Source organism: Anser brachyrhynchus, assembly GCF_964034855.1.
Source record: "Anser brachyrhynchus genome assembly, chromosome: 19".
Taxonomy (NCBI): domain Eukaryota; kingdom Metazoa; phylum Chordata; class Aves; order Anseriformes; family Anatidae; genus Anser; species Anser brachyrhynchus.
The window spans coordinates 5,433,067-5,453,571 of NC_137712.1; the positions used below are offsets into that span (position 1 = coordinate 5,433,067).

Sequence of the window (20,505 nt, forward strand, 5' to 3'; positions counted from 1 at the left end):
CACGCGCCGCTCCCCCCCCCCCCCCGCGCGCACCCCGTGCCCCCCCCCCCGCGCCTCCCGCCCCGCCCCGCTGTAGGTGCCCCCCCCCCGGACTACATCTCCCGGCGTGCCCCGCGCCCCGTCCCCCCGCCATGGCGTCCGCCGGTGGCGGCCTCGGCTCTGGGCCTGGTGGCGGCGGCGCGGAGCCGGAGCGGCCGCACCCGAAGCCGTTCCTCATCGGCGTCAGCGGCGGCACCGCCAGCGGCAAGGTGAGCGGCGGCACCGGGCAGGGGGGGGGGCGGCGGGTTAGGGGCGGCGGGCGGCCCCCCCAGCCCCGTCCCGGTGCCCCCCCCCCCCCCCCCCCCAGCCGCCTCTCTCAGTCCACAGTGTGCGAGAAGATCATGGAGCTGCTGGGGCAGAACGAGGTGGACCAGCGGCAGCGGCAGGTGGTGATCCTCAGCCAGGACCGCTTCTACAAGGCGCTCAGCGCCGAGCAGAAGGCCAAGGCGCTCAAGGGCCAGTACAACTTCGACCACCCCGGTGAGGCGTGTGGTGGGGGGGGGGCGCTGGGCTGGCGGGGGGCTTGGCCTGGGGCTGCGCAGAGACCCCCGGTGGGTCTGGGGGGGGGTCCGGGAGCTCCCTTATGGGGCCGGGGGTGTTACGGGGTCGGCGTTTGGTTATAGCTGCACCTGCGCAGCCTCCTCCCTGCCTCCGAGCCTCGGTTTTCCCAAAGGGAGCTGAGACGTGGCTGGGCTGGTTGGAGGCCAGCTGATGCTTGAAGGGCTCGCGGTCAGCGAGAAGCGCCGGAGGCGTGCAAGGGGACAGAAGTGCGTTCTCCCCCGCCAAAACACTGGTTTGTATTTCGAGTGTAGGTGCCGGTTCTGTGAGACCTCGGAAGTTGCTGCGGGTAGTTAGTGCCCTTAACTGCACCTGTGCACGGAGCAGTGTAGGGGAGGTGGAGAGCGTCCAGGCCTGCGTGATGCTCTTGTCAACTTGTTTGCAGCTGTTGAAAGGTTCCGTAGTAAACCACAGAGACTCCCAAATTCTTTCCTGGTATTTCTTGTCCACATAAACAACTGCTCTCTTTGCTCTGGGGCACGCTGCTAATTGCAAATGAAAGGATGATCTGCCCTTGGCTGAAGCCTAGTGCCTGCTGTAGGTTCAACAGGGTGGATAATGCTCTTGAAAAGTGTTACAAATGTCTGAGGTTTTCTAAACTACTTTCAGCTAACAGAGGTGCACAAAATTATGCAATTACCGAGTAAAATCACACAATTAACAACTTTACATTTGGATTTTTAAATTAAGTGTATTGTAGTTTCTTGAGAACAGCAAATTCTCTCTTCCTCATCTCTGTAACCAAATATAACAATTGTAATTTGGGTGGGGGGTGTCGGACTGCTGCTGGTAGGAAAAAATAAGGTGCGAGTTCCTTTTTTCCTAGTGTAATACTGGACAACATGCTTTTCCTACGGGTCTAGGAAATCTGAGCAGAGCACTTGATGTAGCAGCATCTGAACTTCCTCTTTTAAACCTTCCTCTTGCAGATGCTTTTGATAATGACTTGATGCACACAACCCTGAAAAATATTGTTGAGGGGAAGGCAGTCGAGGTACCCACCTACGACTTCGTGACCCATTCTAGGTAGGTTCCAGTTTGGTGCACTCCCTGCCTTGTGTGCTGGTATCCCCAGGCACAGCGGGGACAGGCTGCTCAGTGTGGTGCAGGCCCCATGTAACAGCGTGCTCTGGGTATTTTTTTCATGGCAGGCTGGCGGAGACGACTATGGTTTATCCTGCTGATGTCGTTCTCTTTGAGGGGATCCTGGTGTTCTACAACCAAGACATTCGGGACATGTTCCATCTCCGGCTCTTTGTGGACACAGATTCCGACGTCAGGCTGTCCCGCAGAGGTATGGCACTGCTGTCAGAGGCAGCATCAGCCTGCTTCTGCTGGTGTTCCTCATCCCTCCACATGCATGTGGTAAAACTCATGTTTTTTTATTTTATTTTCCTGTTCTAGTTCTGCGAGATATGAAACGCGGGAGGGACCTTGAGCAGATCCTCACCCAGTACACCACGTTCGTCAAACCTGCCTTTGAGGAGTTCTGTTTACCGGTACTAAATGTCTTGCTAACTTGATTTATCATTTCCGGGGAAAGAAGGAACGGGGTCGCCTGGGGATTAGCTGAACCATAGATGCAGCAGCAGTGGCAACAGCTTTTGGTATTTGTATTTCATGAGTGAGTTCTATGCTTTGCCCTCTGCCTCGTCTATGTCCCTTCTCCTTGTAAGCACCACGGAAATCTCCAGCAGCTATGCACGTTTCCTCACTGCTCGCCACAATGGCTGTTTTAGCATAGGTCCCTTTGACTGGGAAAACTCCCTCTACGCGTTTATTCTTAAGTCTTGCAGAAAGAAAGAAGAGATCGGTCTTGCGTTGTGTGGTGTAACAGGCAGACTTTATAACTCTGTAATGGTCCGCCTCTGATTTTCTCCACTGTTCCCTGTTGAGAGTCTGCTGGAAACCAATTCAGGTGCTCACATAACCAAATAAATTTGTAAAAACCCTTTGAGGACAAAATCCTGTATGTGGATAAAATACGATGGAAAAGACTAGCTCAGGTTAGATCAAGGCAATGCTGGGATTTGTAAAATACTTTTATTAGAATTGCTGAATTTACCAGCCTTTTTATAAGTAGGAAAAAAATCGAAAAGCAGGGGCCGTGTGGATGGTAAAAATCAATGAAATGCCATCAGAGGCAGGAAGGAATTTCACACGTGCACTGGGTACCTTGGCTCTCAGCAGAGATTTGGCAATGGCCTGTGAAATGCTGATTAGATCCAACTCTTAAACAGACTTCAGCCTCGATGTGACAGCATACTCTTCTGAAGTGTAAATGCAAGTACCCCCCACACTTGGGCTACTGCTTCTTCCTGGTGATTAACTACAAAGGGACAGTCAGATCAAGCCTTAAATCTGCTGTATGGTACCCAGCATAACTTCTAAATTACCGTGGCAGAGAGCTTTAACTTACAACACCAGAGCATAAAACCTCCATCTTTGCGCTCAGTTTCTAGTTTTAGCAATTTCTTTTTAGAATAAAACCGCCTTTCCCCATTAATGGTCTCCATCACCATTGCTGTTTTGCAGACGAAGAAGTATGCAGATGTGATCATCCCCCGAGGAGTTGACAATATGGGTAAGAGGGAGTTCAGTTCTCTGCCTGATTTCTCTGGGGAGCCCATGTACGGGGCTGGGGAGAGCACACGGCACACCCCTGCCTTGTTTTCATGCTTTTAAGCGTGCAGTGTTTTGCTGGTGGGGAGAGAGCTGCTCAGAGCCTGACCTGGGTTATCAGCTGCTCAGGCTATGGAGGGCTGGAACAAGCGATAAGGAATTGGAGATGCAGAACAGGACACCAGTTCTAAAGCTGATGCTGGAATTGCTGGTCCCTGCTAAGATCTGACCTCACTGCAGAGGGTCAGCATAGCTTCATTTAAGGGCTGTTTGTTAAAACTTGAGTTGGACAGGGCTGGATGCTCCACATTTTCTAGATAGTTCGGCCAAGAAAGCCTACACCTGTCCTGTATTTCCCATTCCTCTCTGCAGTTGCTATAAACCTCATAGTGCAGCACATTCAAGACATCCTAAACGGAGACATCTGCAAGTGGCAGCGAGGGGCAATGAACGGCCACGGTCGGACCTACAAGCGCCCGTTCCCTGAGCAAGCAGAGAGCAGCAACGTGCTGGCAGCTGGCAAGCGGTCCCACCTGGAGTCCAGCAGCCGTCCGCACTAACCGGTCAGCCCGAAGGCTTTGCCTCTGGTCCACACCAGCACTGAAGACAACTTTGGGAAAGAAAGACTTCAACAAAGCGGTTGGTGAAGTGCCCTTTAAATTATCATAGCAGCAGGGGGGGGCTGCTGGTGCGTAACTTCGTGCGGAGAGAAGAGGAAGGAGTTGGACTACTGCCCCTCTCCTCTCAAAAACCCCTCCCCTGTCTCCCTGAGAGATCTGGTCTGTTACTCAATGAACTGGCTAAAGGCAGTTCTGCCTGCCTTCTTATTTTTTAATTTTCAAAATGGAATCTATTGCTGAAGCCTCACGTGAAAGGTGAATGCTTCCAGGTATTTAGCAAGATGCCCCATTCCCTGATGCTGCTGTTTCTTAGCAGGAAGATCAGCTGCCTCAACAGTCTCTTTTTCCCAGACTAGATCACACCCTCTTAATTCACACAAGCAGGTGCAGTCCTTACTCTTCTCCACCTTGCTTGGGACCTTGAGTTCTGGCACTGCTCTCCTGCTGGCCAGCCTCCTTTGTAACCTGTAGTGGCTTGTGGGGGCAGGAACTCACCTGTAGGGTAATCTCTCCCCCAGGATAAAACAGAGCCAGTCTGGGACAAATAGAGACTTGCAGCTCTTTGAGAGGACAGGCCCAAGAAGTGGTGTGATTCTCATTCCTAAGTGATACCTTCAGGATAAGCTCCTGAACCTTGCTGCGCTGTATGCAGAGGTTTCAATTTTTGTACCCTTGAATGTTAGTGAACGTATGAGCTCCAACTGGATTGAGTTGCTCATGGAAACAGAAACCTGACCTTGTCAGTATTAGTGTCGTTTAGGGCATTTCTGTACTGCTGGTTGCAGATTCTGCTGGGCGGAATCCGTCCGCTTCCAGAGCTGGGTGGTAAAATTGGCAAGGGGGAAAGCTGTGAATTGCAAGACCCTCCTTCTGATGGCACAACAGCTGGCTGGACCTTTCTACTGTCATATACAGTCACGGTGACTAAACTCACGAATGTTCTGGTTTTCTAACAATGCACACAAAAAAAAACCACCACTACCATCAATATAAACCAGACAAGAAGCTGGTGGTGTAAACACTGACAGCCAAGTTACTGCAGTTTACCCCCAAATAAGTGATACTGCAGCAATATAAAGTTTCTGGGAAAAAAAAATCTGAAATGAAGTTGGGCCATTGAAAATGTCCTTGTATCCTTCTCGAATCAGTACTTAGAGTAATTTTAAAAATGGGTTGAGGGGAAAATGTTAGGAAAAGGAATTTTTTTCATATTTGATTATAGTTTTTTCTAAACTGGAGTCTGGCTGTATTGTTTGTGGATGTGTTACTTTGGCTAATAAAGAAATGAATAAACAGTGAACAGAAATGACCATTTTATATAAAAAGTGTTACTGTGCTACATCTACTCCACCAGCAGCAATGTACAAAAAGGAACACCTCTGGAGATGCTATTACACTCAACAGCTCTTTCTCACATTGACTCAATTATTGTAGTTCTGTATTGGCTGAAGCTTTAGAGGAAAAAAAATAAGAACGGCAGTCAGCATGTCCTGGTGTTGTCAGCACTGGATGTCAGTAAAGGCTGGTTATCTAGTGAGCACCACACTTCTGCATTACAAAAATTTAATGCTCAAGAGAAGGCTATTTCCTAATGGCTACTGGGTGCTGTTTAGGTCAGAGTGACAGAGCATGAGAGACTGCACTGAAGCACTAGCTATTAGTGCAGCTTTAAATAGTCACTAAATCTTACTTCAAATGACAGGTGTTTGATTGTAACTTCTTCACGGGGAGAAGATCAAGGCAGCCTTGAACAGCACCTGTTAGGGCAGTAATAGGGCAGTAAGGAACTCTACAGTAAAAAGCACGATGGTCTGTCTAGGACTGATGTTCTTGGTCAGCTTTGATGTCGAGTGCAAGAGCCTGCTGCTGCAGCCAAAATAAAAAAACAAAACACCAACCCCACAACTGTGGCACCAGTACTGTGTCTCTCAGTGAATGCATGTCCATGTCCATGCTATTACATCCCCCCCCCCCCCCCCCCCCCCCCATGAAAAGCCACCCCACAGTCCTTAATTTGCACTTTCTGCTACTTTATGAATTCCCCTGCTGCTGCAAGTTAGGGCGTGGGCTGAGTTACTTACACCGTTTTACCCTGAACACATGCACATGTTAGAGCAGCTTTCCTGCATGATTAGTTTACCTTGCTCAGAGTTCTTCTCCCAGTGAGATCTGAGGTGTAACCCTGTAGCTCAGATCAAATACACTGCTGCTGCTAATAGCAGGCCATAGGTGTTAATAAAAGGGCTGCAAGGCCTCTGGATATATTTGGCTTTGTCTGACGTCGTGGCTTGCCCTGGAACCTTGCTTTAGCTTGTTTAGCTTTAACAGCAATTTTCTAATGCCCAATTTATCTTACTTTTGCTTAACAGTATAAAAATGATGGTCATGCTGCATGATTATACATAGAGAAAGTTAACACATTCTCTGCAAAACGACCTATTTATAATCTTACGTTAGTGTAGAGAAACGTATCATCATGCAGCTGAGAGCAAAGGCACTGAACGTGGGGGCACAGAATATGCAGTAGAGGAATACAGGCATGGTACGATGCTGAAGAATGTAGCACTTACTACTGATAGTTAAAAATGTGGACTTTGGAGCTGGCAAAACCCAGGAGTAACAAAGAGAACAGAACATGAGGAGTGGCTGTTTATAGGGACTTCTGTTGCAACAACAAATTGCAGACCAAAGTGTATTGGTGGTGGGAAACATACAAAATGGCCCCAAGTGCAACACAGAGCAAGAAACCATCACCATACTCCCAGAAAAGAGGAAAACCCCTTACAATGCACTTTTCTCAGCAAAGGATTTGCAAAGGGATACTGATAACTTATTGTTGACTGAAATCCACACCCTTCAGACACAGAGGGATGGGGGGAAGGGAGAGCTACTGTCTGTAATAGTATTTAATAAAAGATTTTTTTCTAATTAGATGCAGATTACTAGCAATTATTTGACCAGCCTTTAAAAAAAAAAAAAAAAAAAACGTCCAATACGAACAACACATCCTTGGCTTTGCATAAAAGGTGTGCTTCCCTTTTGCCTGTAACAAGACCATCAGCGTTACTGTTTTCGGATAAGGATGTTCCAGCTGTCCTTCCAGCGCAAGTCCTTGAGTTCAGCAACAGACAGGGAGGGCTCCCCGTAGGTCACAGGGCTGAATGTGCAGTAGACGAGGTACACTGAGGAGAACCAGGCTACGATCAGTGCTCTGAACATGGTCTTAGAAAGCAGTGATCTGGGATGAGAGAAGGAAAGAGTGGTCAAGTTACATCAAAGCTAGCTGAATGCTCTGTCCAAAAGGAAGACATAAATATTGCTTATTGTTTCTAAAGCAAAATGCCAGTGCTGGGGGAAAAACACACACACACACACACACAAAACACAAAAACCCACTGCTTTCCTGCAGCAGCTTGCCAAGGTGCCAACCCTGGAGAAAAGACATGTCAATTGTCTATCTGTAAAAATGAAATACCTGCAGAGATAATCACTGAGATGCTGTAATACAATGGGAATCAGGAGAATCTGGAAGGTGAGGGCAGGCAAGTAGTGGTACAGGAAAAGTGTCTTCTCCATCAGGAAGAAGGGCAGGTAATTCACAGCCCAGCCTCCTACACAGATCTCCCCAGCTGATACCCACAGCTGCCATGCATCTGTGGGAGACAGGAGAACATCTCTGACTTGTATCATCTCAAAGCACAGGCCCTGGAAATTAAAGGTTTTTTTTTAAAAGTTTCTTTAAAATAAAGTTTTGAAGAAAATAAAAGGCCATCCATTCACAGTGTGTTTATTTTTGCCTTTTTTTTAATAGCTTGTGCTAATATGACCTTTAACTTTACCACACTTAAACTGAGGGGAATGGCTACAATTCTTTTTCCATGCCTTTATGACATACCCATCAAGACAGAGTACTGCCAACATGAAGCAGTATCACAGCATGTCAACAGAATATACCGCCAGAAGGGTCAGCATAAAACTGCCTGGCCACATGGAGGAGATGGAACCTCTGTTGGAAATACCGTATCTAAAATAAATCCCTCCCCATACAGCCAGTATCTATCTCTATTATTTTTATATCTGGCACAAAAGATCTCAGTAGAATCCAAATCTGATGCCTGGAGCTCTTTTATGTCCAGGGAATGACTCAAATACTATGCTGGCTGTAGGGGAAAAAAGGGGATGCTTTATACTTTTGTGTGTCACAAATAAAAATGTCAGAGTTAAAGGGCAGGAAAAGGTAATTGCCAAGCACATAGTTGAAAAAAAAATGTGGCTTTGGGTCCATTAAAGTTTAATAGACCAAGAGCCACCCCCAATGGAGTCAGACCTTCAGGAATGTCATAAATTTTTCTCCGTCGTCGTACCAAGTACCACAGGGACAGACACACATAGATCACAGCAGCGACGTTAGCTGAAGCCCAGGTGAGAACATTCCCAAGGAGATGGATCTGGGCCTGTTGGACAGAAGATGGTCTAAGCCAGAAGAAGGAACATGCTGCAGTTCTTTTAGGTAAGTTCAAATATTACCTACACATACTTGCTAAATTAAACTTCAGCACGTGCCTGGCTAGTAGTCTGATCTTTCCTGAAATGAAGCAAGCAGATAAACTTTGCCGCTTTAAGACTCTTTGGTGATGTACAGGAGTTAAAAGATGCTATTGGAAATGAGCTCTTCTTCTAAATGGAATTAGTAATGGAAACTATTAAAGTGAAGTTTTCCTTTTTAAAAAAAGTGCAAGATGACACGATTTCATTAAAATAAATCACAGTCATAGTTGTATCACAAGACAAACAAACAAACAAAAAACATATGTTCCCACCCCTCAGAAAAAGAATGTTTGCTTTGAAATGTTAAAAATTCTTGACACAGTAAGGTGTCCATCCTGGACCACCTCCTTGGCTGGAACTGCAACCCTGCTCTCACTCATACTTGAGGACGTATCAGCACTGAAGTCTGCTTCCTTCACCAGGTTCGCATTTACTCCCACCTCTTGTACTTACACCAGAGGTCGGGTGTAGCCAGTAGGCAATATTTGTATCCATTGTGATCCAGTCAAGAGCAGAGGAGCTGTACTTATGTTCCGTGTCTTCATTTTTCAGTGTGAGTATCTTCCACTAACAAAAAGCAAACAGAAGGCTTTCGGAATTAGAATGATGACTGAGACAGCAGGCAGAGAGGAACAACTTCAGATGTAAGATGGTAAGTTCTTAACCTGAGATTGGAGAAATATTTTTCATATTTCTTACTGGATATTTATCCATAAAACTCTTTTATTTGTTCTTATATAATGAACTTTTCTTAGTGAATTTCTGAAATGTTAGTAAGGGGCATCGAGACTACTGACCGCACACAACACAATGCTGCAGTTCAGCTTCAGAGAACTTAGCATGCCCAACTGCTCCTCCTCTCTTTTCTTTTTTTACACACTTCTAACAGCAGATGACAGTTGTGCTGTCATCTAATGCCCAAGTGCATTCATAATTTCTTTTTTTTTTTCAGCGAGGAAGCCAAACTACTCTATCAGCAAGGAAGAACCAAGGAATGCTCAGGCTCAGAGTCTGCAGAAATGCTTTGGTTACTGCAACAGAAGAAAGGATGAAGGGAATAGGAAAACGTTCACCTGTAATTCTGTGAACTTTGCCATGAAGCTGAGGTTTTTACTTATGTCCATCTGTGTGGGAGAATGGAGTTCTACTTCCCTCTCTTTTTGCTCTTGGCCTGGAAGAAAACACTATGTCTCAGAAATAACGTAACAGCCAGAAACCTAGAAAGGGGAACACCCATGTGATACACCCTTAGCTCCTCACACTCCAGGAGGACTTCAGCACTACATTTATGGGAGCTATCTGAGGAGACTTGTACAGATTCTGACATTGTGGTAGAATCAAAGCCCACTGAACGGCTGTCCAGACCCACTATGTCTGAGTGTGGACATCCCCGTGTCAGCGATCCTGAGAATATCCCCACAGAAGTAATTCCACCAGACCGAGCCCTTCCACCAATGCCCCACTGCAGGAAGCCCCTGCCTTAGTCACAGACATCAGCTTAGAGAACATGGCTGAGACGTACTTTTCCCATATCTGTGCTCTTCCACATTCCACACCATGCTCTGGTGGTAGCCTTTGGACAGCTTCTCTCCAACCACCTCTAGCTGCCGGTATCCCCACTCAGGTAAAGATGCTCCACTGAGCTGAAAGTGAAAGACGATTTTAAACTTAACAGTCCTGCCAATCTGAACCCCAGGCTGGAAGTTCCTAGGCCCTGACTGAGCAGCTGATCACAGCTAGGAAGTATGTGAAGAGTCACCATGCACTACCGTTTGAACAAATGCTACAGCCATAAATTCAGTGATTCTGGCAAGCTTTGAGAAGAGGTCCTTCACTGTTCCATCTGCTGTCATATACTACACAGACTCAGCATCGATTTCTGAGGCCATATCTAAGGCTCGGTTGTGTACAGTGATCACAACCTTCTCAGAAGCAGGACGGCTCTGCATGCTGTGAAAGAATGAAGCCATGAGTACAATCACCTGAAACACATGCTGCCCTTTTACCATATTGAGCAAGTTTATTGTTTCCTTTCATTTATTTATTTATTTTGTTATTGGGCTTATGTGGTTTACGCATTTTGGAGCAATGAGATTAGTAGTTCATGAGTTTATGAGTTTCATGGAGGAAAAGCTATAGGCAAATAAATATAAATCCACTTACCTTTAGCACTGCAGAGGTGTTCACATGAACAAACCTCACTTCTGACAGAATTGTCTTCCACACATCTGTGTCAGTCTCCCGATTTACAATCTCCTACAACAGTGAGATGACTTCTGATTAGCATTTTGTCTCAGCTGTTTCTGTTGGAAAACAATGAGCTCCTCCCTTCCCTTTGACTACTCACCACTCTCCAGAGGTTCTGTGCTGGCATGGAGACGTTATAATCAATATAGCAGGAAACTTCTTGGGAGTGAGGGCTAAGAGGGGCAGCAACATCATGCCTGTAAGACAAGAAAAATTAGCATTCACAGATCCTCCAGTACTATTTTCCAAAACCGTTTAAAAAAAAAAAGAAACACATAAAGTTAGTGGATTGGCTTAGAGCAGATTCAGTAATAAAGCAAATAACCCAAGTAAGCCATTCATACAGACTGCACTGTTTATGCTGAAGGAGAACACTCCCTGCTACCGAGAGCTGCCAGCAGCAGGCGCAGAGGAAGCCAATGCAGACAACTGCCATCCTGGGCTGAAGAACAAGTACCGATTGTGACAAACAGAGACGCTGTTCACTTGGGTTTCCAGAAATGAACAGACTAGGTTTGGAAGGGACACAGCAAAAGCCCAAACTCAGGATGCCCCCCTTCCTGGTGTGCATGATATTCAAGTACAGGCTGACTCGCTCTGGGCAGCAGTCAGGGCACCATTTCAATGCTGCAGCCTCTGCAAAACAGCCAAGAATCTGTGGCAACAAGCCACAGCACAAAGAATTCTCCAACACATCCTCCTGACTTTCAGAGCGCACCCTACGTGCAGGTGTGCGCCACCAAATTCAGTGGAGCCATTACATGACTTTGTGTTAAAAGTCACCCAAAATACTGCGGAGGAGGAGGGATGAAGACTCACCAAAGACACTGCGTATTTAGTCTGAGAATTATCACCAATTGTCAACGAGGCTGAATCCACCATTAGCCCCTCTAAAGGCCACCAGTACAGAAGACCAGAAACAGCAAGCAGGCACTGACCAGGGTTTATTCAGTGACACACACAATTGACTTGACAATCCAATTGTCAAATTAACTGCAGAAAAATAAATAAGCACAGGGCATCGTTTCCCTGGGGCCCAGGGATGGCCTGTGTAGCTAACCATGCGAGGTCCTTCCTAGCCCCACCATTTTAAGAATCCACAAATAACAACGTGTGTAACATGTGCAAGGGTCACTGCACTTCACTCCGAGCAGTTATTCTGAAGCACAACAAAGCAGAATAAGCCAGAAGTTTTGGCGGAGCAAAGGATAAGGGAAGGACTCACGTGTTGAGGTACCGAGTCGTGATGCCGTGGACCAGCTGCACGATGTGTCCGTGCCGGACAGGACGGGGTGGGTTACTCACCACCAGCTGCTGCCTGGTGAAGTGACACACAAGAGGAAGTGGTCACATTCTTCTTTCTAAATAATGCAACCTTGTCATGCACAAGGCGTTAGGTCAAGATGCTGCAGATAGGGACTGACATTCAGGCAGCAAGATGGGAAATCCAGACAATTTGTAGATTGTACCAGAATGGAAAGAAAGCTCATCATGGCAAAGGCAAGTTAAGGGCAGAATGACTCAGGGGATCAGTGCTGGGATACCGACACCCCAGCCATTATGTCAGTGGTCTGAATCTAGGTCAGTTAGGAGCAACTTCAGATTATTCCCACCCAACAGCTGTTTGGTGGCCTCAGTGAAATGAGTGAGTGCTTCAGTGAGGTCTGACAGGTGTTCTTACTACAGCTGATGGCACTTTTGGCAGGATCACAAGAGAGATCAATGACTAACATTTCCACCACGGAGACCAAGCTCTCATCTTGCTTCTGGACAGGGCGAATGCATGTTTTGGCAAGGGGGAACCCTGCAGTTCACCTAACTGCTGCCTATACTTCGTTATTCTATAGAAGAACTTCACATCCTCCAGGGTTCATGGGAGTCCTGAGTTTGAAGATAGGAAGATACTGGGTTTCTGTGGATCTCACAGGGAGTCTGGTAGGGTCCCCACTTGAAAGGTTTACAGTATGGACAAACTTCCCCAGTGTGGATATGATTTATAATGGTACGCAAGGCCTTTTGGTAGGACTGTTTATACAGTTCCCAGAGCAACGTAAGAAACCTACAAAAGCAACTTTTTGATCAGTGTAAAATGATATCACACAAGGGCTTTTACTGGCAGAGCCGCAAGAACAAAGAGTCCTGCTCCTCCCTGACAGTTACAATGTCAAAACACTTTAGCACAAACCAAGCCCTCTCAGGCACAGACACCCACTTGGAATCTCTCCTGATGTGGCAGATTCTACAGCTCATCTCACACTTTTGATACAAAGAAATACTCAGTCTGCAAAAGTGATTTCTCTTGTCCTCTGAGACCCATTCAAGTTTGATGAAATTCATCAAAACACTCTAACGCCATGGCTCCCATGCTTCAAAAAGCCGAACTTCACTTACATGCAAAGCACCTAAAGAGTTCCATCAGCCTCATGACTCTTTAAAGTTCCCCTTGTGCACAGCACAGCCCATGTTCCGGCAGATGCAGTTCAGACAGAATTTCTGAGTCCTCAATAATGCTTTTAACGTATTGAGAAGGACTGCAAACAGCCACCCTTACCAACTCTGCAGCTGAAATTACTTGCTCATGATCACAAATGGCCTCTAATTCCATACACAGAGAATACTAACATTCAGTCCAACTTGTGCCCAGTTTAGATTTTGGATGTGTATTGAAGCTACAATTACAGCAGCTTGGCATTTAAATATTTTGCATACTCACATTCCAGGATCTTTGACAATCCACCAGTTGTTCACATCCTTGAAGGGATAGCAGGTCACCTGCTGCTGATGGGAACTGCCTCGGCCATTCTCATACCTTTACAAAAGTTAAAATAAAACACGTGTGTAACAGTACATCTCTGTGCTCAACAGTCACTGCTACACAAACCAGCACTGGATCACTGGCTCCATTCCTACACAGCACAGAGAATCTGTGCATTTGCACTTTACCTGCACTGTCAGATGAAGAACCATACTTTCACCCTAACAGTACAGAACCAACCAGATTTCTCACCTGATGGGGTAAGTATTCGTGTGAGAATGGAGCCAACACTGCATGGGCTTGCCCAACACGTTCCGCAGAGTGATCTGAGAGCCATAGGCCACCTCTAAGGGCTGACCCTGAGTGATTCGAGCCAGCCCCCCCTGAGAAGCATAAGGAAAGGGTAAGTGGAAAGAAGCAGAAACAATTCAGAGGCTGTATAAATTCTACTAAGAGTCACTTTTTACTTTAACATAGTTGTATCTTAGCATAATGCCTTCTCATCTGGTTTTATCTACGAAAATCAAATCTTGCAGCACCATACTCACCAGAAAGTAAACACATCAAAGCCTGTAACCTCTATGGGGTCTTAGGAAATATCCCTAAAGCCATGCTATTTCAAGAGACAGACTAAACACTCTTCTACTGTAAATCATACAATCCCCCTTTAGTTTATAAAGTCATCACTTAAGAGTTCAGCACTGTATCCTTCTGTGGAGTTTCCTGTAGGAAAGGACAAATCTTCAGCAGAAGACTGAACATATTGTTCTTGGTTTACTGGGAAAAGCCTTTCATCTGCTATTAGGATTTCAGTCCTCATTGCTTCAACTTAAAGCAGTACTACAGCAGCAAAGTAGTAAAATGACACAAAAGGAACAAACGTGCAGGATCACAGGAACAAGAACGCAGACCTTTCTTCTAACTGTGAACACAGGACACATCTCCCCCTCTTCTCCCCTAAAAAATTAGTTTCACGACTTCATTTACCTCTAAGCTGGCTTGGAAAGCACTTGTCATAATCTGGTCATGAGGCCCAGAGCGATACAGCAAAGTCAAGTGAACATAGAAGAAGGACAAGTACATTGCCACGGGGATGATGATGAGGGCCAGTCCCCTAGCTAGAAAATGGCACAGTAAGGAAACCTAAAAGAACACAGAGAACTCACTAGTTTCATGCTCCTGGTATTAAAAATCCTAAAAATGCCCGTTCATTTGTTTTGTTTTGTTTGCCTTTTTTAGGTTTCCCCAACCACCCTCACTCAGCTGTAACTCTGAGGACAGCTGGATAACTTCAGTTGAGGATTGAACTGGAGCCAGCAGGAGGTCTGTGAAACACTACAGGTTTTGAGCGACAAATCACCAAGACATGGATAAGAGCAGAAAAGCCAGCCCTATATACATGTTTTTCTTAAACTAACTCCATCTTCCCCAGCAACTGAGCTGGAGAACTGTTTTATGGCATGAGGGTTTGCAGGCATGACAAAGAACGTTAGTGCAAAAAACAGCTACAGAGAGCATTGTTATCTGAGGGCTCGCAAGGCATCCAGCTGGCTCCTGTTCTGAAAAGTTACACACAATATATTTTGCATGTTGCACCACCTACATTTGACAAGTTCTGGTTTCCTAACATGTGCCAGAAGTGGAGTCCTGCAATGGCCAAGAGCAGCATATAGGTAAACAGGCCCATATATTTCACTCTGAAATGAGAGCACATAAAAACTGAACAGGCTTAAAAACTACACAGATTTACTACTATTACTTAATGCATGATGTAAACGTTCAAACTTTCTCTTGAACCGGATGCATTTAAGTCCAAGGGCTTAGATTCAAGACAAGTGTGGTACAACATCAATAAGCTTCAAGGCTTTAACACCACATGATGTCATTTGTTTGCTCATTACATTAAATAACTGCAGTCATAGACAAACCTCTTGATAACAAGGTGACAGATCACAAAGCACAGGGTCTATAAATTCTGACTTACTGAAGCTTCAGGTAACAATGAAGGAGAGGTGAAATGCTGATGCTAAATTTAAACATAAAGCTATCTATGAGAAACATGTTTTGCTCTTCCCTGGACCTTCTTATGCCCAGTATTGCTCGCTGTAAATTGACATCCTCTCTATAGAAACAGTCTAACTCATCAAAAGTCATAAAGAGGTCCACTCAGAAAAGCACCAAGAACGAATCTTGAAAATCTGAAGCCCCTCCAATACCTCAGATGGCAGGCAGGAAAGTCAGCAGGACAGACAGACATGCCGTCACTTACCCAACTGCACAAGAACAAGCCACTCCAGTCAACAGAAGCCAAACCCACCAACTTGCAGAGAAGGAACTTAAATAAAAGGACAAAGAAAACAATGTTAAGGTGATATCTGGGCACATTCTTAGGATCCTGAATTTAGGTCATTTGACTTGAAAAACCCTCCTCTACTCCCTACTCTGCTCAGAGGTATCTCATTCTGAACCTCCCAAGCCACAAACTCTCAGCCCTGACCTACAGGATGTTCTTAAACGTACCTCTCTGTACTTTGAAAAGCAACACCGAACACTACCTGCCTTCTGATACTAAAAATAAAAGAAATGCACTAAGTCACTTGCTGGCCTCAGTTTACAGATGATTTTATTTCACTAAAGATTACTTTAGTTTAACCTCTGCAAGGATCAGAGAACGTGTGAAATCACAAGAAGAGACAAAGATCCCTAGATTCAGTGCCTGTAATTGGTAACAAAGCAGCATAAATTATCCTATTATCCTCAGTGTTTCTGTGGATAGAAGGAAACTTTACAATATAAAATCTGTGTGGGCAAAGGAGCGCTCCCAGGGGATTTTATTTTTATTATAAAATGACAACCTTGCTACCAGTTAAAACTGTCACAGTCTGTGACAAAGAGTCACCACAGGAATACCCAAAATGATGGGAGGCAATCCAGCTTTACCTGTGCCTTTGCAAATTGTAGAACTTCAGGTAGGACAAAACCGCAAGTAGGATAAAAAAAATCAATATGGATTCCAGGAGCATGAACCTTGACTGAGTGATCAAAGAGTTCTCTGTTGGAAAAGAGACAGACAAAAGCAGAGAAACTTATCGGTAGGCAAGTGCCACGTCAGACAATAACATCATTATGCAACAGAAGGACCTGCCCCTTCAAGGACAGCCGATTCATATGCAATCCTACTGGCTATAGCAGGGAGGTGTTGGGTTAAAAGAACAAAAACCTTCCAGCAGGAACAAAGTACATGGCCAATAACCGTCTCCAAAGACAAAGAGATGGGCAAGTAGCAGAGTCTGTCAAGAGGCAGATAAAGCTGCTGTGCTTGCCTTCAAAGGCAAAGAAAATCAGTGCTGGGAGATCCAGACACTTCTCACGGCAGCAAGAGTCAAGTCAGCGACCCAAGCAGGCATGATGACAAATCTTTAAGAAAGGGAGCTGCAAGGAACTGCTTTGTGCAGGATTCCCCAAACCAGAACCACAGCAGCAGTTAGCTAGAAGCCTCTCCTAGTTCCTCCAGAGCACTAAATGGTTGATGAAAGGCTCTTTCCCTTTCAGGCATCTTCCAGCAAAATCTCAGAGAAAAAAAAAACAACAACTGAGATACACACACCAGAACAGTGTCAAATCACAGTGCAAATACCACAAGCAGTTTGGAGATGAAGAAATTTGATGAGCTCCAACTGTAAGTGGGGTCATCCTCCTGTTATAAACCACTATGTTGTAACTCGTCCCGTGAACCTCTAAGGATCAGAGTACTGGACTCCTTGGATGCAAGAAATGTGGGTTTCTGTGAGGCTGTTAAGGCTGCCCACTTTGCTCAATAATGAAGGGAACTAACAGTATCTTATATAAAGTCTCAGCCCAGAACGGCAGCCACAGAGCTCTAAGGACGAGAGAGGCACAGCAGAGACAGATACAGGTCAGGGCCATTGTCCCCCTGAATGAAGAACGGGGTTCCAAGGAATAAACTTACCTAAGAGAATCAGAAGAGCGCCTCCGAGCGCGGCACAGTGGGAGAACTGCAGTTCTACCAAGATCTGGTATGCTAAAGGGATACAGAGAGCACCAGCCAGTGCCGGCAGGAGTCGCAGGGACCAAACAGGAACGTTCATGCTATATTCTGAAATCAGAGATAACAGTCACACACACAGATTTGGAAGATATTAATTGCAGAGAAGCCTGATCAGTACAGAATTCCTTAGGACTATAACTACATTCAACAAGTTGTTGAACTTAATTTCTACTTTGAGTACCCTATTGACAGGCTTGTACTGCTTAAACTATTTTAACTGATTTTAAAAGTCTGTGCTATAGAATCACAATGTCTTGAATTTCTGTTAGAGACCAACATAACACTACTTTAAGAGGAACTGAAGGTGTCACATAAAATATTATTTCCACTAGTCAGGCAAAAGGAGTCCGTCAGCCGCTGAAATACTGCTTTTTTCCCCAAAAGAATGAGACAGTGAAGATCTGTTCTTACCAGCTCCAATCCTGTTCCATAAGAAGTTTCCATCAAATCCTCCTAAGTAACCTACAGCATAAGCAACAATACAGAATTTCCAGTGTCAAAACAAGTATAAAAATGGGTGCTAAACTGGTCCTGGAACCATTTCTCAAACACACAGCTACTCCATGCATGAAAGCCCTCTTTCCAAAAGGATCCTCTTTTGTACTGTTTTGCCTGCAGCAGTGACTGCTAATGTGCAGAAGCATGAAGAATATAAACTGGGAACAACAAATTCTCACTGACACAGTGACGTGTATTTAATCCCTCCTTCCCATACAGACACTCTTATGCTGTGCATATCTCAGCTACAGAAAGGAACTCAGGCCTGAAACTCTGCTTGTTGTCTACTATTTCTGGTCACTAGCAATTCTCATCTTACTTTCCTCTTCATCCAAAGGAGTGGATAACAATGAGGTAATGGATACATGGCTCCATCACTTCCCCAGCGCTCATGCAATAGCCCTATAACAATACTAAATAAGGGAAATCCTAATTCTCTTTACATCAGGATCTCTCAGCTGCCTTGTGCTTCTTCCCCAGCGAGAGGATCTGAGAACTCATTTCTAACCAGCACTTCTCTCTTCCTGAGCAGCAGGCAGTTCTCAATTTCAGGAGGCACCCTACCTCCCAAAGCTAGCAGCATATGGCCAAAAGGTGGGCCGCTGTCATCGACGAAGAAGATTCTCTTCATGTAGAGGGAAACGAATTGGCCATAATAAACTTCATCAAAACTGAAACACAAGAGACAGAAATGCATTAAGTCTAACTAGAAGTATCCTGGCTACAGAGTCTAGGGAAGGAAATACTGATCCACTGGCAGAAGGCTAAGAATATAAGGAAGCACCACAGCTTTGGCCCCCTTACCTTCCCCTCAGGGGTTTCTGTTAGGGAGACACTATCACTTTACACACAGAGACTGACATCAGGCCAGCTCTGCTCTGCCACGCCTCCATTCTTACTCACAAATGCTTAAAAAACAAAAGTCTGTGTTGGTCAAGTAGGAAGCAGGCTATTTTACTCACACCACAGCGCGGGGATAGGAAAGCCCCCAAAGCCGGCTTATTAACCCCATCACAGTCAGTGCCACAAGGTTCACGTTTATCTCCGCAGTAACCACAACTGGGTTCTTCAGAAATCCCAACATCCTGTCAAAGGTCTGTCCAAACCTTCAAGGACAATGAGAGAAGCACAGCAGTCACCATTTCGCTCAAAAGCTGGTTCACAACAAGCACGCACGACCTTCTCCGACTAGCAGCTCATGGTAACTGATCTTCTGAAGGTCTTTTTTCCACATTCATGTGTTTTCTGCTATACCTACAGTAGTAACTCTGAAAATGAAGTTACTAAAGTACTGTCTGCCCACACACACCTAACTTTTCACCTGCCCTACTTCTACGTTCATATAGTTCTCTGTCATCAGTATTAAACTGGAAATTTTGCTTATTCCTACATTGCTTCTGCAGAAACACAAGAGCTTAACTCGAGCCTATATTCTGCTGCTGTTTGTGCTGAGCAAAGCTCCAAGCCCCACTGATGCTAGCGATAGGAAAGCCATGTGCTCAGCCGCCAGACTGCTCAGGTAGCTTTAAAAAGAAAAAAAAAATGGTTACTTCCTTATAAACTGAGTGTATTTGCTTGGTGGGTGGGGAGTAGAACCCACAAACATCCTCCAGCTAAAAAGCAGGCTACCTGCGAGGGGGATGTAGGACTGCAGCACAGCCTAGTGGGGGAGCGCCGCAGAGCGCAGGAGCAAACTGTTACGAAGCATGCTGTCAGGAAACAGTAAGGAATCCGTGCTGCACCTCCGCACCTCTCTGTCACCGCACGTTACCGGAACGAATCCTTCTGCATGGCTTCGGTGGGGGGCCAACAAAGCAGGACGTGAGCATACTGCCACCGCCAGATGCGGTGCCACCGTTGTTCCTTGCTGCCTACAAAACACAAGCGCTGGTCAGCTCTGCCTCGCCCTGGGGACCAGTGAGAAGCCCCCCGCCAAGCTGGGCTCGCCCCCTGCCTACCCCTGGACAAAGGCAGCCCCCCCCCCCCCCCCCCAAAGACCCCCTGATGGGGACGCCCCCGCTCCGGGCCAGTCCCTGCTCCCCGCAGCACAGCACCACCCCCACCGGGTCCCTGCACCTCCTGGAGCACTGTAAGAGGTGCTGCCTTGTGACTGAGGGGGGCAGCAGGCCCCAGGCCTCGCCCCCCCCTTGAGTGAACGGCACCCCCTGACCCCACACGCAGCCCTCGAGCCCTATGGGACCAACGGGACCCGACCTCGAGCCCTGGGGAGCAGGGCCACTGCCCCCGCCAGGCCTCGCCCCCAGCCCCCCCGAGCCTTACGGAGCTGAGGGGGCGGCAGAAGCCCGGCCCCCGGCCCCCAGGGGAAGCGGCGGCGGCACCGGGAGCCGGGCCCGAGGAGACTCCGCCCCCCTCAGCGGCCCCCTCCTCCGCACCTAGTAAGCGGCGCCGCGCCGCCGGATGTGACGTCGGACGCAGCAGGAAAGCGGCCGCGCGCGTTGCCATGGCAACGCCTGCCTACGGGGAATGGACCGCAATGTCATGGCGGCTCTTCGCTGGGTCCTGGCAGGGTACACAAGCACGCCGTGACA

General features: G+C 46.5%; 2 protein-coding genes across 9 annotated transcripts; one reads left to right on the forward strand and one right to left on the reverse strand.

The window, feature by feature from the left end:
* The first annotated feature begins 93 nt into the window (after window positions 1-93).
* UCK1 (uridine-cytidine kinase 1) lies at window positions 94-5,164 on the forward strand. Its single transcript, XM_080562255.1, has 7 exons — window positions 94-248; window positions 360-519; window positions 1,527-1,623; window positions 1,749-1,891; window positions 2,002-2,096; window positions 3,133-3,181; window positions 3,592-5,164. Exons 1-7 carry the CDS (start codon window positions 132-134, stop codon window positions 3,777-3,779), a joined length of 849 nt encoding a protein of 282 aa, XP_080418381.1. The 5' UTR covers window positions 94-131; the 3' UTR covers window positions 3,780-5,164.
* A 1,312-nt stretch (window positions 5,165-6,476) lies between these two features.
* POMT1 (protein O-mannosyltransferase 1) lies at window positions 6,477-20,474 on the reverse strand. Of its 8 annotated transcripts, none has more exons than XM_080562242.1 (21): window positions 20,350-20,474; window positions 19,707-19,827; window positions 18,919-19,062; window positions 18,521-18,627; window positions 17,870-17,920; window positions 17,360-17,506; window positions 16,330-16,441; window positions 15,659-15,724; window positions 14,993-15,086; window positions 14,377-14,532; window positions 13,642-13,772; window positions 13,348-13,443; window positions 11,860-11,952; window positions 10,735-10,831; window positions 10,551-10,643; window positions 9,910-10,030; window positions 9,461-9,558; window positions 8,841-8,954; window positions 8,167-8,293; window positions 7,315-7,492; window positions 6,477-7,077 (listed from the first exon to the last, which is right to left on the reverse strand). In XM_080562242.1, the coding sequence occupies exons 3-21, from the start codon at window positions 19,038-19,040 to the stop codon at window positions 6,903-6,905; spliced, it is 2,178 nt and encodes a 725-aa protein (XP_080418368.1). In that variant the 5' UTR covers window positions 19,041-19,062; window positions 19,707-19,827; window positions 20,350-20,474; the 3' UTR covers window positions 6,477-6,902. The 8 variants fall into 8 exon arrangements, with proteins under 8 accessions (XP_080418368.1, XP_080418366.1, XP_080418364.1 ...); XM_080562240.1 differs by having other exon boundaries at window positions 19,586-19,827; XM_080562238.1 differs by having other exon boundaries at window positions 20,237-20,393.
* Between the last annotated feature and the right edge of the window lie 31 nt (window positions 20,475-20,505).